At 38.9% G+C, this 17,541-nt stretch overlaps 2 protein-coding genes and 1 long non-coding RNA gene across 3 annotated transcripts; all 3 read right to left on the bottom strand.

Moving 5' to 3' along the window:
• Positions 1–2,167: 2,167 nt before the first annotated feature.
• Positions 2,168–2,644, bottom strand: LOC149133719 (uncharacterized). The gene has a single exon (XM_089358240.1). It carries the CDS (start codon positions 2,642–2,644, stop codon positions 2,168–2,170), a length of 477 nt encoding a protein of 158 aa, XP_089214366.1.
• A 1,112-nt stretch (positions 2,645–3,756) lies between these two features.
• LOC149133718 (protein CFDP2-like) lies at positions 3,757–4,736 on the bottom strand. The gene is made up of 2 exons (XM_089358239.1): positions 4,684–4,736; positions 3,757–4,549 (listed from the first exon to the last, which is right to left on the bottom strand). Exons 1-2 carry the CDS (start codon positions 4,734–4,736, stop codon positions 3,757–3,759), a joined length of 846 nt encoding a protein of 281 aa, XP_089214365.1.
• A 10,857-nt stretch (positions 4,737–15,593) lies between these two features.
• LOC128248902 (uncharacterized) lies at positions 15,594–16,767 on the bottom strand. Its single transcript, XR_016243514.1, has 2 exons — positions 16,638–16,767; positions 15,594–15,743 (listed from the first exon to the last, which is right to left on the bottom strand). It is a non-coding gene; the product is annotated as an uncharacterized LOC128248902 (long non-coding RNA).
• Between the last annotated feature and the right edge of the window lie 774 nt (positions 16,768–17,541).

The following is a 17,541-nucleotide window of genomic DNA, read 5'->3' as shown; positions in this document are numbered from 1 at the left end:
CAACCTCAAGGCCTGGATTACCAAAAGTCTAACTTTGAATTGGTTCCACCAATGCTTCATCCCTCAAGTCAAGGAATACCTCCAAAATGTTTGCATGGAATTCAATGTGTTGCTTCTTATGGATAATATGGGTGGTCACTTTTTGGATTTGAATCATGAGGGAGTTCAAGTTGAGTTCCTCTCTTCCAACACCACCTCCCTCATCCAGCCTATGGATCAAGGCATGATCTGTGCCTTCAGGGCACTTTACACTCAGAACTCTCTCCAACCACTTGTGGACACAATGGATTCGGACGAGAATTTTAAGTTAAAGGTGTACTGGCATAACTTCACAATTGCAACATGCCTGTCAGACGTCCATGCTGCTCTTAAGACATGAAAAAAGAAACCCTCATCGCATGCTGGAAGAAGGTGTGACCAGAGTGTGTCCAAGACTACGAGGACTTCTCACCTGAAGATATTCAGCACAAGGTTGTCAACAATGTGGTGAAACTGGCAAAGGTACTTGGTGGCGAAGGTTTCGACAAGATTACACAAGATGAGGTCAACAGCCTCATTGATGCCCACTCTGAAACCCTGGCAGAAGATTTGTTGGAGTTAACAAAGTTTGCCTGTGAAGAGGAAGAGCCAGATCCAGAGGAAGGGGAAGATGAGGTGGGACTGGCAATCGAAGATCTGGGATCCCCGTATGGTTCGGACTCTGCAATTTAAAAATGCCATCGATGCTACCATGCAGACATAAAACTCTCCTTACCACCATGAAGAAACAATGACAGCATCTTTCCATCACAATGCTCCTCAAGCCCATCAAGAAAGCCTTGCTTGCGCAAAGGCACAACATCCCCTGAAGCACCTGAAGAAGCTTTAAATCTTCTTTGTGCAGTCATTACCTTCATTATTTTCATCATCATCATCTTAAATCAATATCATTCATTATTGGTGAGTAACAGTATATTTAACTTTAATTTTTATTAAATTATTATTAAATATTGCATATATATATATAGATATATATATATATATATATTTATTTATTTATTTATTTATAATATTTTACGTTATATTTTGACATTTATAGGCATTTTTATGGACCATGTCCAATATTTGCGTTTTTTTATTATTGCTCAAGGAACATACCCCCTGCGAATACTGGGGGACTACTATATATATATATATATATATATATATGATGGCTGCCCCCTCGTTATCGAGTATGGCCATTGCAGGAAGCCTAACGTAATGGTGCTGTGATTGAATGTGACTTTTTAGCCCAGCCAAAGATCTACAATGTCTTGCACAGAGTTGGCATCCAAAACCTTTACTGGCAATAGCTTGCTGTTGTTGTAATTGGGCTCCATGTACCTTTGCGTGTCGTTTAAGTCCTCCTGCTGAATCACACTCCCTTCCACATGCCCGACAGACATGATTAGTATGGTGTGTAGCATCATCACCAGCGGCCTGGTAGTCAATCATCAGTTTTGCTTTATGACTACGAAGATGACTCATAAGCCCAGCTGAGGCACGGTCTTGCACAGACACTGCATGTCAGTGTCATAGGAAGACCCTTGCCATCTGGAAGTGCAACAACAATGCCCTTCCTGACATCCCTCCTTAATTTCTCATGTGCAATTCGTGATTTCTCAAAAATAGTTGTCCCCTCATGCACAATCCTTCTCCACCTGCCACGGTCAGTAGCTATGCCTTCCCACGTGTTAGGAGAGATGTTGGCATCTCTCAAGGAAACCTTCAGCAAGTCTTTATATCTCTTTTTTAGTTTATGTCGAGGTCGTTCTCTTTTAGCTAACTCTCCATAAAATAGTTGTTTTGGCATCCTTGAATCTTTCATCCTGACCAGATGACCATTCCATCTGAGCCTTTGCTTCAACACAAGAGCTTCTATGCTTTCACACCGAGAGCTTTTCAATATCTCAAGATCGCTGATGCGGTCCTCCCACTTGATGCCACAGATCCGTCTGAGACACATCTGATGGAAACGTTCCAGTTGTCTAAGGTGGTAATGATATGTGACCCAGGTCTCGCAGGAATAAAGACGAGTGGAGAGTACACACGCCTTGTACACCTTTATCTTTGTCTTCCTGCATATGTCTCACCGACCCCAGAGACGTCTTTCTAGCCTTCCGAAAGCATCACTTACTTTCCTAATTCTTTATGGAATTTCTTTGTCCAAATTGCCATATCTATTAACAGTGCTTCCCAGGTAGACAAACTGATTGACTACACCAAGTCTTCTACAATACACATAGATATTTGGTTCAATATACTGCTTACCAGGGGCAGGTTGGTACATGACAATAGTTTTCTTGAGATTGACTGTCATTCCTAAGGCAGTGCAAGCATCAGAGAATGCATTCAAAATGTGTTGCATATCAATCGCTGTGTGCGCTACTAGATCACAATCATTCGCATACAAAAAGTCCTTTATGATAGAGGTAAATACTTTTGTTTTTGCAGCAAAGCGTCTGATATTAAATATGCTGCCAGAGGTTCGATAATGGATGTAAACACCATATCTGCAGTTTCTGAACGCAATACAGAAAACCATCGCAAAATATATGGCAAATAGAGTCGGTGCCAGAATATCCCCTTGCTTCACTCCATTTTGTATTGAAATGGGCTCCGACATTTTACCTCTAACATTAACCCTACCCTTCATGTCTTCATGAAAAGACCTAACCACAGCAAGGAACCTTTCAGGACAACCAAGTTTCTGGAGGACTTTCTATAAACTGCATCGAAAGCCTTTGTCAGATTGACAAAAACCTGATATAAATCGAGACCCTGTTCCACACACTTTTCCTGAAGCTGTCTAGCTGAGAAGATCACATCAGCAGTGCCGCGTCCCACACGAAAACCAGATTAACTTTCTGGAATTACACAGTCTGCAACGTGTTTCAACAGACGGTCTAAAAGTACCCTGCATAAAACCTTTCCTATGACAGAAAGCAATGATATTCCCCTGTAGTTACCACAATCATTCCTGTTACCCTTTCCCTTATATAAGACCACCATTACTGTATCTCTCCAGTCCTCAGGTACAGATTCACTATCCCATATCCTGCCAAACAAGGAGTGAAGTTGCTGTAGAAGTTTTTCACCACCATGCTACAACAACTCTGCATGAATGCCATCCAAACCCGGAGACCTCCCATTATTCATCCTTGAGACAGCCACCGCGACTTTTTTCAACATAGGTGGCTCTGCAAGAGCTACTCTCACAGATAATTCAGGGATGCGATTGAGAACATCCTCACTAACTATAGACTGTTGATTCAAGTGTTCATCAAAGTGTTCTTGCCGCCTTTGCAGAATTCCTTGTGAATCACGAAGTTCTTTACCATCCCTGCTTCGAAGTGGTGTCATCAGAGAAGTCGGTCCATAAACTTCTCGCAAGAGACCATATAACAGCCTTGTGTTATTGTAATCCGATGCCGCCTGTATCTCATCAGCCTTCTTACTCCACCAGGTATCCCTCATTTGAGAGAGCCTCCGCCTCGCACGTGATTTCACATCCTTGAGTTCCCTATGTAATACATCTCTCTCCTGTGGCTTTGTTGACAAATAGCGTGACAAAGTACGTCTTTTAACAGCTAATAAATCATCTATATGTTCATCATTTTCTTTAAACCAATCTTGATGCTTTCTTTGTATCAATCCCAGAACTTTCCTGCCTATATTATAAACTGACTTTTTGAGGGTCGACCAATCTTCCCCAAAATCTGCAACATTCATTTCCTCTCATAATGTTCTCTTCACACCATTACAACTAAGACGAGCAACATTCAGTCTTTTAGGCAGGGTAATACCTGCAGCCCGGATTTTACGTTTTGTGATTAATTTGACTTTGGCACGTACCAGGCGGTGGTCAGTCCAACACTCAGCTCCACGAAGAACACGAACACACCGCACATCACGTCTGTCACGCATCATAACAAGGATGTAATCCAGAATATGCCACTCTTTAGATGCAGGGTGCATCCATGTGGTCTTAAACTTATTCTTTTGCTGAAACATGGGATTGGTAACACACAGACGCAGCTCCTCGCACATCTGCAGCAGAAGCATACCATTACTATTACACTTTCCCACCCCATGCTTTCCAATTACTGTCCATGTGTTAAAATCCCTACCCACTCTAGCATTAAAGTCACCCAGTACGATGACTTTGTCTGCCCTAGGGATGTTTCTTATAATGCCCTTCAAAGCATGGTAGAAAGAAACTTTTTCGTCATTAGTAGAGCACATAGTTGGAGCATACAAGGTTAAATAATTTCCTTTAACCAAAGGAATTCTCATGGACATAAGCCGCTCATTAATCCTGACTGGGAATTCTTCCAACATGTCCACAAGAGTAGTCTTAACAGCAAATGCCACTCCAGCCTCTCCTCTAAGCTCTTCATCTCTCCCTTTCCAAAAGAATGTATATTTTCCACAAGATTCTGTAAGATGACCATCTCCAGCCAATCTCGTCTCAGACAAAGCAACAATATCAAGATCATAGCGTCGAAGCTCCTTCGCAACAAGAGCAGTCCTGCGTTCAGGACATTATGAGGACTTGCGGTCAAGCAGTGTCCGTACATTCCAACAGCCAATATTCAGTATTTTATTTGGTTCTATCACAGTAGCATGATGACGGCCGGGTTCAGACTGTGATGCTCTGGATACCCTGCTGGGCCAGACTCTTTCATCTGATGTGGTTCCAGAGTCCTTACTGCCATTTATTTTTTTACTGTTTTGGTACATCATTGATTGTTTGCTTTTTAAGGCTACAGCCAGCCATTTGGTTGAGACTCACAGCACTATCAACAATCATCAATTAGTTAATTGATTAATCAATCAATCCATGTTGTTATCGTGCAGTGCCTGTGCAAGAAGATTTTTTTTAAAAGTGAGGAAAGGCTGTGCACTGAGTCAATCCCACTCACTAAGCAACAGTAGCCATAACCCGAAAAGAAGAACAATTCAACATCATCGGTAACCACTGAGCCACAGGTTTTATGTCGGAGTGATCCCAGTTACCTGAGTTGCCTTCTCCTAGAAGGATGCCCTAACAAGGGCTAGGGGTCCTTCACTCCCAATGGTTTAACCGCGCGATCGGGTATTCAGTCCGATTATTTCTATGTCCCCGCGCAAAAAAAACAGCATTAAGCTGGATAAAAAAAAACAAAAAAAAAAACAGCCTAAAGCTGGGGGGGGGGGGAATAAATGAAAATAAAAATAAAATAAAATAAATAAATAAATAAAAAAGTTGATATACAATATATACATAAAATATACGATGTGGCGATATGGAATACATGAAAAAATCTATATAATGAGCAAACTATAAAAATTTACATAAAATATGAGCAAACTATAAAAATATACATAAAACGTTTTTGTTTTTTCTTTTATATATATCTATAAACCCTAACCCTAACCCGTAACTTAGCAGTTCGGCAAAAGAGATCGATAGAATAAGTACTAGGCTTACAAAGAATAAATCCTGGGGTCGATTTGCTTGACTAAAAGGCGGTGCTCCAGCATGGCCGCAGTCAAATGACTGAAACAAGTAAAATAGTAAAATAAAATAGTATATAATGAGCAAACTAAAAATTTACAATATCTAAAATTAGTGAGAAAAAAAGTGGGGATATAGAGTAAATACATAACTATACACATATTGGATGGCCATTGACTCGCAAGAGTTCCACCGCCCTTTGACGGGATTTGTTTTTCATCCCGCATGGTGTCCAATAAACACCCTCCTCACCAAGGAAACTTGGCGGGATTGCCGGTTTATATACACACACACACACACACATATATATGTATGTATGTATGTATGTATATATATATATATATATATATATATATGTTGTTTTATATATATATATATATACACACACACATATACAAACGTATATAAATACATAGTGGAAGTAATTGAAATTGAAACCAATTAATAGTGAAAGTATTATATCACATTACAATAGAGATGTTATTGTTTCACTTTTGACACGTAATACCGATACAATGTAAGAGATATGAGATTGCTCTGGGCTCCCATTAGGCAAGAAGCTGAAAATTTTTTTGGCCCACAAAACTTCTTGGACCCTAAGTAAGGCATGTGTAAAATTTGAATGAAATCAACTGGGTAGTTCTCAAGTTTCAGTGATGTATACACATTCTCAGTTTTGTATATATATATATATATATATATATAGTTATTAATATTTCTAAGTCTCTCTAAAGGAGACTACGGCAGCGGTACTGGAAATTAATAGTTATCGCCAAGCCAACATGGCAGTCCCAAAATTAGGACGAAAGCTGCCGTGAATTAGCTCCAAGAAGCCATCGCCTCTAGCTAGCTATGTGACACACGAAACCTGTGTCCTTTATAACCTTCGAACAGGGGAGGTCAGCAGTGTCCCCCTGCTGGTTTGGCATCTGCAGACTAGTTTCAGGGTGTTGCCCCTTGTCAATGCAGAGCAGCCAAGCCTTAGCCAGGCGGCGCTGCTGACTATCTGCTCGAAGGTTATTTATCTAATTTCAGTGGAATCTATCCACTGGTTTTCAGAAATAGAGTTATTAATATTTCTAAGTCTCTCTAAAGGAGACTACGGCAGCGGTACTGGAAATTAATAGTTATCGCCAAGCCAACATGGCAGTCCCAAAATTAGGACGAAAGCTGCCGTGAATTAGCTCCAAGAAGCCATCGCCTCTAGCTAGCTATGTGACACACGAAACCTGTGTCCTTTATAACCTTCGAACAGGGGAGGTCAGCAGTGTCCCCCTGCTGGTTTGGCATCTGCAGACTAGTTTCAGGGTGTTGCCCCTTGTCAATGCAGAGCAGCCAAGCCTTAGCCAGGCGGCGCTGCTGACTATCTGCTCAAAGGTTATTTATCTAATTTCAGTGGAATCTATCCACTGGTTTTCAGAAATAGAGTTATTAATATTTCTAAGTCTCTCTAAAGGAGACTACGGCAGCGGTACTGGAAATTAATAGTTATCGCCAAGCCAACATGGCAGTCCCAAAATATATATATATACATACATATATATAAGATACAGAAATAATTCATTCTCATTGCTTCTAAAGCAAACTTTGTTTAGTTTCTTCGTAATTTGGATATATATCTATATATATAAAACTGAGAATGTGTATGTGTGTCTGTATGTATGCATCACTAAAACTCAAGACCTACTCAACCAATTTCATTCAAATTTTACACATGCATTACGGAGTGTCATGGGCCCAAAAAATTTTCAACTTCTCGCCTGGAGCAATCTCTTACACTGTTTCAGTATAACGTGTCAAAAATGAAACAATAACATCTCTATTGTAATGTGAGATAATAGTTTCAGTTTTAATAGGGAAATTATTATCTCACATTACATATATATATGCATATATATATATATAAATATATATATATAAATATATATATATATATATATATATATATATATATATAGGGGGGATGTATGAAAAAAAACAACAGATGAGGACAGGTGGTGTAAACAACAAAAGGATGTATTAGTTTGATGCTCGGGAATACAGAAAGTCTTTAACGTTTCGAGCTACGCTCTCCAACAGAAAGAATACGGAGAAAACAAGGAGAAAAAAAATTGAATGGTGCTTGGTCAGTTGACCAAACACCATTCAATGGCTTCTATGTATAAATATATATATATATATATATATATATATATATATGTTGAAAGAAGTTATTCTAAATTTCTGACGACTTTTTTTTCAATATTTAATTCTGTACATCACACCTAACACTCTACACACACATATATATATATACAAGTATATATATGCATATATGTGTACATATGTATATATATACATATCATCATCATCATCATTTAACGTTCGCTTTCCATGCTAGCATGGGTTGGACGATTTGACTGAGGACTGGTGATCCAGATGGCTACACCAGGCTCCAATCTGATTTGGCAGAGTTTCTACAGTTGGATGCCCTTCCTAACGCCAACGACTCCGAGAATGTAGTGGGTGCTTTTATGTGCCACAGGAACGAAGGCCAGTCAGGTGGTACTGGCAATGGCCACGTTTAAAATGGTGTATTTTACGTGCCACCTGCACAGGAGCCAGTCCAGCGGCACTGGCAAGGATCTCACTCGAATGACTTTTCACATGCCACCAGCATAAGTGCCAGGAGCGTGAAGCTGTGGCACAAGTGCCAGGAAGGCAACGCTGGTAACGATCATGCTCGAAAGGTAGTGCCATCACTATTTCACTTTCGTTGCCAGTACCGCCTGACTGGCCTTCGTGCCGGTGGCAAGTAAAAGCACCCACTACACTTTCGGACTGGTTGGCGTTAGAAGGGCATCCAGCTGTAGAAACTCTGCCAAATTAGATTGGAGCCTGGTGTAGCCATCTGGATCACCAGTCCTCAGTCAAATCGTCCTACCCATGCCAGCATGGAAAGCGGACGTTAAACGATGATGATGATGATATATATATATATATATACATGTGTATATATATATAAACATGTATATATATACATACATGTATATGTGTACATGTATATGTATATATATATGTATGTATATATATCACCTATTACACTATATTTCTCTGCTCTTAGTTTTCTCTTAATTTCTTTCTTCCTCCTCCTTCTCTTTCGATAAATTGCCTTTGATGTTATATGTATTAACAGTTTTTTTAAAAAATAATTTACCAGTGTTCTCTTCATCATATATGCAGTAATCACATTAGGTTAAAATGTCTTATTGATGCGTTTTGTTTCTCTTTTTTTCCCTGATGAGAAGATTGCATACTTTTTCATCATTTTATTCCTTTTGGAATAATACCAATGTTTTCTTCAAAACATGTCAGAAATATAAAGATTTGAATAACACCTGTTTATTTATTTATATATGTCATACAAAAACATTTCACTAAACCCTGGAATTTCTACCTTTATAAGTAGGTTGTTAGATTCACGGTACTTATGTGAATTTTTACTACTCTATTTATTTTATTTTTCCGTGTTATTTGTACACATTAAAAAAATACACATACAGTTTTATATATATATATATATACATATATATATATATATATATATGTATATATAATAATATAAATAATATGTATATATATGCATATATACATACATATATGTACATACTTACATCTATACGTATATATATATATATATGCATATGTGGGCACAGGATGTCACGAAACATGTACAATAAAATAATACAAAGTACAAGTACATGGAATATGAACTATTTTTTCGAACAACAAAAGACACAAATGGAAAACAAGACAAACAACATAAAGAACGACCCTTCAGCAGTTGATGGCTGTTTTTCTACTCTCGTATTTCGAACATTTAACAACAACATATGCTTTCAATAAAACAGTTGTTCCTGCAAACCAAACTAAATAAAATTTGGGATTTTGCGGAGGGACAGTGAAAACAAACAGGAAGGGCTGCTAAGCCTAAACAGGGTTGTGGTGGCAAACGTGTAAATGAAGCTTCAAAAAGAGACAGACAAGATCACGTCGTCCTTGTTCCAGCTACAGCGGAGAGAAAGAAGGAAACACAAGTTAGGAGAAAAAAAAAAGATGGCCGATGGTCACGTGGAAGCCATGTGAGCAAGGGGAGGAGTGAGGGAGAGAGAGTGACAGAGTAATAGGATAGAATAGTGGGAGAAGAAGAGGTAAAAGAATAAGAGAGAGAAAGATAAAAAAACGAAAGAGTAAAAAGATCGTATAGAGTGTGCATCAGAATTATTAAGATAAAACTTACTTGGAAGAGGATGCATGGCATTCAATCATATAATAATATAAACTGTATGATGCTTGTGTATGAACCGCCATGCTACATGGCAGTGAAACTTGGGCCGCAACTGCTGAGGACATGCACAAGCTCGCAAGAAACGAAGCCAGTATGCTCTGATGGATGTGTAATGTCAGTGTGCATACTCAACAGAGTGTAAGTACCTTGAGTGAAAAGTTAGACCTAAGAAGCATCAGTAATGGTGTGCAAGCGAGACGATTGTGCTGGTATGGTCATGTGGCAAGAATGGATGAGGATAGCTGTGTGAAAAAGTGCCACACCCTAGCGGTTGAGGGAACCTGTGGAAGAGGTAGACCAGGAAGACCTGGGATAAGGTGGTGAAGCATGACCTTTAGGCCTCGCAGAGGCAATGACTAGTAACCGGGACCTTTGGAAATATGCAGTATGTGAGAAGACCAGGCAAGCCAAGTGAGAGCATAATCTGTGACCTCTGCCAGAAGTGTAGCCAGCTCACTTATTTCTATGTTTACTTGATTGGACACTAGACTTTGCTTGCGAAGACCTGTGAATTGAAATTGAAATCGAAATCAAACCAGATTCGATGACTGGCACCTATGCCAACCTCTCCTTCATTGGACACTAAACTCTGTTTGTGATGACTTGGGGCAAGTGAAATCGAAATCATAATTGAACCATATTCAATGACTGGCACCTGTGCCAGTGGAGCACTAACAGCACTGTCCGAGCGTGATCATTGCCAGAGCAGCTGTCTGGCTTTCATGCTAGTGGCACATAAATAGCACCATTTGAGCGTAATCGTTACCAGCGCCACCTTACTGGCACTTGTGCTGATGGCACATTAGAAAATCATTCAAGTGAGCTCGTTGCCAGTGCCGCTGGACTGGCTCCTGTGGAGGTGGCACATAAAAATCACCATTTTGAGTGTGGCTGTTGCCAGTACCGCGTGACAGGCCCTCGTGCCAGTGGTACCTAAAAGTACCCACTACACTCTCGGAGTGGTTAGGAAGGGCATCTAACTGTAGAAACTCTGCCAAATCAGATTGGAGCCTGGTGCAGCCATCCGGTTCACCAGTCCTCAGTCAAATCGTCCAACCAATGCTAGCATGGAAATGCGGACGCTAAATGATGATGATAATGATGATGATGATATATATATATATATATATATGTGTGTGTGTGTGTGCATATATTCATACGTATATGTACATACTTACATCTATACATATATATATGTGCATATGTGGGCACAGGATGTCATGAAACATGTACAACAAAAGATACGAAGTACGAGTACGTGGAAATATGAACTATTTTTTTGAACAATGAAAGAAACAAATGGAAAACAAAACAAACAACATGAAGAACGACGCTTCATCAGTTGTTGGCTGTTTTTCTACTCTTGTATTTTGAGCATTTAACAACAATATATACTTTCGATAAAACAGTTGCTCCCGCAAAGCAAATTAAATAAAATTTGGGATTTTGCAGAGGGTCAAAATTGGTAACACAAACAGGACAGTGAAAACAAACAGGAAGGGCTGCTAAGCCTAAATGAAGTTGTGGTGGCAAAAGCGTAAATCAAGCTTGGACAGGAGACAGACAAGAACATATCTTCCTTTATCCAGCTACAATGGAGAGAAAGAAAGATACACAAGTTAGGAGAAGACTTAAATCTGATGTCTTCGTGGACAACATTTCTGACTGTTCCTTCTGACACATGAAGATCTTTTGCAATTGGCCTCATAGACTTTCTAGGATTGTAATCAATGGTCTGTTGAACTTGCTGGATAAATTCAAGTGTTCTGATGATTTCAGAACATTTAGAATGCTTTTTATGTTTTGATACTGGTGATACTTTCCATCTTCAGTCTCTAGCTCTTTACAAACTTTGTAGATGGAAGATCTAGCAACTTTTAAAAATCGAGATATTCCTAAATTGCAATGCTCAGCCTTTATAACCGCAGTAATAGCATGCCTCTTCATTTCTTGAGTAAGCTGAGGGTCTGCCATTATTATCTTCTGAAACAAAGATTATACAGAGTTAGCAAAAAATGCAGCAATGACCCAAAAAGGTATGTCCTCAAATACCTTACACACCCTGTTTTTATACAATGGGTGGCAGATATGGTGAACTGTCACCACATACATTTCTGCTTCTTTTTTGCTTTATACAGAAACCCACGTTTTTGGCTAAGGAGATTCCGAATCTGAAAAAAAGTGGCAAAAATCGGCATTTCAAGATTTCTTTTTGGCAATAATGCCATTCGTCTTTAGACGGTCCATAATTCTCTCCAGGGCAAACTGATTTACACTTCATGAAGTGGGGTACACATTTTCAATAAATATTGAAGTCCAGGATGAGAGGAATTCTACTGTGCATTCTGTGGGGAACGGTTTAACATGAAATTTCTTGGATATTATTCTCACTTTTCTTATTTTCACATTTTTGAGCAATATAGATTTTGAACTCACACAAATGCGTGTACATACACAAACATAATGACTCGCATTTTTTGTAAATTTCAAGTTTTGTTTTGTAGAAAAAACACTTTCAGTCGTAAAAAAAGAATGAACACTTTTAATTCACTTTCTGTCATAGTATACCTTGTAGTAACGCTGTGCGCATGCGTAGTCTCACGCATGCGTGGAATTCAACAACCAAGCTTTCCCGCTTTGATATGTCTCTTTCTTGCTGGCCAGCGATTGAGCAAGGACGTGTTTAGCTGTCTCTCTCCATCTTTCGAACTTACGCTAGACAGCTCGCTCACATCTACATACCAACATCCCAACACTATGCTCACACACACAGAAGACGTCACACCAAACAGAGCTAAAGATGTATATATTAACCACCTTAAATAAATGTTGTTTGTGTTGATAGTCTGGAGTTCAGTGTTCTGTTAATTCTTAATTTTATATAGGAAAGTCAGGTATACATCTAATGATGTATAACCCACTTTCCTATAAAGTGGTGATCCCGACGAAGAAAAAACGCAGCATGGATTCTGGACTACCAACCTATAACCGGTGTACCCGACTAAAGAACAAATGCGGCCATGGAGACTGAACTACCAAGCAATGATGACCACCATCTCCAACCATAGTCAACACGACTTACTACGTACACCGAACTAAACCACCGCGGCAAATCTCTCTCTTCGATTCTGTTAGGTGACTTAGCTTCACCACGATAATAAACAGACAAGAATTACAGCCTGCGATACTTCCAATTGTGTACTCAAGAACTTGATATAAAACTCTCACGTGTACTGACTTTCTATCTGCTGTGATATCTCACATACATATAGACGGCCTGTCTTTTATTATGTTCTTATATGTCGCATTCACACTCTCACATACACATACATCTTTTATGCCACACTAAATATCTCTTGTTATTCATTTCATACGGTTGTTTTTTCTATCGTCTCATTACTGGCTATTTATGTTATCGTAGTATAACATAATTATTTGTATATCATCTTTGATATATTATTTTGTGTTCGACCGTGTGACACGTTTAAATAAAAGGAGTCCTCTGTTTTTCCATTCGTCACCATTTCTCCTTTTTGAGTTCGCACGGTCGTTCTTTCATCTTGGGTTAAGAAAATTTTCTTTGAGGTTTTCGCTAATGTTCGTACAGAGATTTGTCTGTTGACCGTCTGTAAAAGCGCACCTCTTCAAACACCATCATCACCGAGCGACCTTTTTGCCACCAGCTTCGTTCAACCAAGATTACCACCGTGACGACAACTACTACTACTACCAACTACAAGCATTCCCCCGACGTCGCCAAGTTTCAACAGGACATCATTACCACTGTCAACATCATTACCACCACACATACAGAACACAGCTATATTACAGTTCCTGCGCCGACGTCTTCACCATCAATGTACTGTCTACCACAATGTCGTGCGCCAACAACCCCACCACCAGGGACACACCAGATTAACACACTCGGTTTTGTCTTCACTGTGGAGTGGAGTTTGTCCACTCACGCACAGCAGTCGGAGCTAGCCGACTTGAATATTCCGTACCAGGTAACCGGTCACAACTAGCATCCGACGCTCAACTGACCACGACTTCCTGAGTACAGACATTCTAAATCAACTTGTGTGGCTCTTATATGAACTGGATTTTTGTCTCTACAGACACTTTAATATGTTGTGTTTTTTTCTCACACACACACTTGTGCTCTCATACATTTTCTTTCCTTTCAGTAAAAACAAACACTCAGACTTTCACATTCCGTGATTCCAGTTCCTGGACAGTAGTCATCACGATTTGTTTTCTCATTGTCTCATTTGTTTTTTACTAGGTGGCATTTACTGCCCATATTGCATGTTTTTCTTTCATTCCTTCAATTTGTACATTGCATGCATGTATCACACGAGTGTACATTTCATTTCTTTCATTTTTCTTTGTGTGTGTTTGTGCTACATCTTGTGGGTGGTTTTCAGTGGCCATCCTGCCTCAGGCGTTCCAACAGATTTCATATTATCGTGCGTTCCGCACTGGCAAGGGAGCCCTGTAGTAACGCTGTGCGCATGCGTAGTCTCACGCATGCGTGGAATTCAAAAACCAAGCTTTCCCGCTTTGATCTGTTTCTTTCTTGCTGGCCAGCGATTGAGCAAGGACGTGTTTAGCTGTCTCTCTCCATCTTTCAAACTTACGCTGGACAGCTCGCTCACATCTACATACCAACGTCCCAACACCATGCTCACACATACAGAAGATGTCACACCAAACAGAGCTAAATATGTATATATTAACCACCTTAAATAAATGTTGTTTGTGTTGATAGTCTGGAGTTCAGCGTTCCGTTAATTCTTAATTTTATATAGGAAAGTTAGGTATACATCTAATGATGTATAACCCACTTTCCTATAACCTCATTTTATCCCAGGAAATTTCTCTGAAAGAAATCTTTGCAGAAAGGTGAGTAGATTGATTACATATTTCTTTCATTATTTTACTGCATTTTTTGCCCCCAACAAATTCCTATATAATCAAAACCTACACTGGCGAAGATAAAGAATACGCATATCTGGTGTTTAGGGTTAGGGTTAGGGTCTAGGGTTATGCTGATAACAGGTGGTGTGTGCATTCTTTATCTCTGCCTCTACACTATCTTAAATATATATGTAGAAAATTTTGTGAAAAAAGAAACAAAGCCGATATGGGAATTTTTCGAAACTTTTCTCCCCACTCTTTGGAAAATTTTTTCCCAAACAGTTTCAATATAACTGGAATCTACACCATATGAAGAATAAGTGAAGACAATTTTAATAAAAAATATCCATTTTTCTGAAAGTTATAAGGAAACAAAGTCGAGGGGGGCATACTTGTGTAGTAATGCCTACAAAGTATGTACGTGTGTGCCAAAGAATTTGTCGGAGATTTGGCTGTCATTTCTAGCATGTGGAAAGACTGCTTTAATGCGCGGGTTGGAAAACCTCTACGCATACGCAAAGACCAAAAGGGTTTAAAATCATCCTGCATATGCTGTAGATTCGCGAGGGGTAATTTTTTTTTTTTTTTGAAAAATTGAATTTACAAAATTTTTTTTTTCAGAATCATAATCTGCGTGTTTTTCTACGTATTTCGCCATAAGAAAATTTCTGAAAAATGCAAAAAAATGAAGAAATTGAAGGGGTTGGGGAGGTGGGGAAATCGAAGTGTTCAAATATCGATTTTTGCCACTTTTTTTCAGATTCGGAATCTCCGTAGCGAAAAAACGTAGGTTTCAGTAAAAAAAAAAAAAAAAATAAAGCGGAAGGGTGTGTGTGATGACTATCCGCTGTCGTTGCAGATGCAGTTTTATTTTCGTTCATTATTTCTTTAGTCTTTCCATTATTTCCTCAGGGAATTATTTGGCCAGCCTCTTCACTTTTTTGTTGGTCATTTTAATATTTATATTTGTTCTTTGTTCTAGTTTGAGCAAAAAAGTGAGTAAAATTAAGACTTCAAGAAGTGTATTTTAAGAAATTTCTTATAAAATGTATTTTCTAAATCTGAAGGTACAACTTTGAAAAGTAGTGGGGGTGGTGGAGAGTATCATCCCGTACCCCTTCCTTGGCGACGGACTCAGGTAAACATATAAACACACAGTCTCTCTTTCTCTCTCACACACACTCACAACATTATTTCTCTGATATCGTATCCGGAATGCTATAGGTACTAAGGTATGGATGAGAATATTTGCTTCAAAGAAACCCATAGCAAAGAACACAAAACAAGGGATAGAAGAACTATGAACTTCGGAACTTTCTGCACACAATGTGTTTGTTGTACCAGAAATCGATTCCATGGTACATAAGATCTGGGACATTGATGTTAAAATCTGAAAACTGTTAACCAGTGCAAAAAAATCCCACATCAACAGTAATGTAGCTTGCCTCTCCTTTAGCAAAAACAAAGTGGCTAAGGCTTAACAGCAATTCAAACAACCTTTCAACGTCGTTCCTTTGACATCTACTAACCACCAAATGTCGAAGCCCAGCCGTGGATTAGGTTTGCAGATATGAGGGTGATAACATCATGAGAATTGGAAAGGCTTTTCAGAAAGTATTTTCTGATTGATGACTAGGGATATACACTTAAGAAGTCGCAGAACTTTATACATATTAGCAAACGGTCATGTATGGTTATAGTCCCAGATGGCTTCAGTGACAGCAACACTGATAACCAGAGTAGTCTATCTTGGACTAAACCAGGATATCAGCTCTCACTTTGGAGGGGTATGCTTTAGTAATACGGGGTTGAAAACAATCACAAAATACCTGATGAGCAGAAAGGAAAGGGATGTAAGTAAAAATGCCCTACCTGATGTAGGCTCTGTGGAACTGACACTGAGCATATCATCCTCATATAAGTAGCTGTACAAAAATGTCACCACGGTATTACCTATCAGACATGATATCGTAATAACATTATATCATGTAAAAAGAATAATCCTGGGGTATATAAATATAAGAAGTTACAGTGACGTGGAGAGCATAGTAACAATACATATGAAAGAATACTGATGGAACAGACCATATATAATGATCTGGAACAAAGAAAAAAATTATACACTGCAGCTGAAATCAGTTGTCCAGCAGATGTTAACATAAAGTAAAAAAGATCAGTGAAAAAGAAGACATCTGTGTTGAATTGTGGAGAAATCTACAGTCACTCTATCTGGATACTATATATTACTTCAGATTTCTAACTTTAATTATTGTTGCACTTGGTTACGTGACAAATATCTCAGTAGCATTCTTGAGAAGCAGGATTTCACAAAACCAGAACGAATATGCCTAATCAAGAAATTACAGTTACAAGTTATCAAAGGCACTGTCAAAATCTGTAAAACGTTAAAAAAGTTTAGCATGACATATACAGTGATATACATTCCTACACCCACGTGTACTTGTACACATATTTATGTATATGTATACGTAAATAAATATAAAACTACCCCGTTGGAGCAGTCTAAATTCCAATGAGAGAGCCTTGTTTCCAGACAAGAAATTGGTTCTTTCTCAGTTAGTAAGAAATTCGAAAAATAAAACATGGAATGAATGAATACATCCATGTACGTGCGCGCGCGCGCACACACACACAAAGAAAAAGAAGAAAACAAACTCCAAATACATACTCGAAATGGTGGCATATTTCCTAGAAAGAACAATGTAAACTGACTCACATCCACCAGATTCAGCCGATTAGAGGGCCAGAGAGGATC

This window comes from Octopus bimaculoides, chromosome 10, assembly GCF_046866305.1.
Source record: "Octopus bimaculoides isolate indiv1 chromosome 10, ASM4686630v1, whole genome shotgun sequence".
Classification (NCBI taxonomy): domain Eukaryota; kingdom Metazoa; phylum Mollusca; class Cephalopoda; order Octopoda; family Octopodidae; genus Octopus; species Octopus bimaculoides.
Note: the sequence above shows the minus strand (reverse complement) of the source record. Positions and strands in the feature narration are given on the sequence as shown.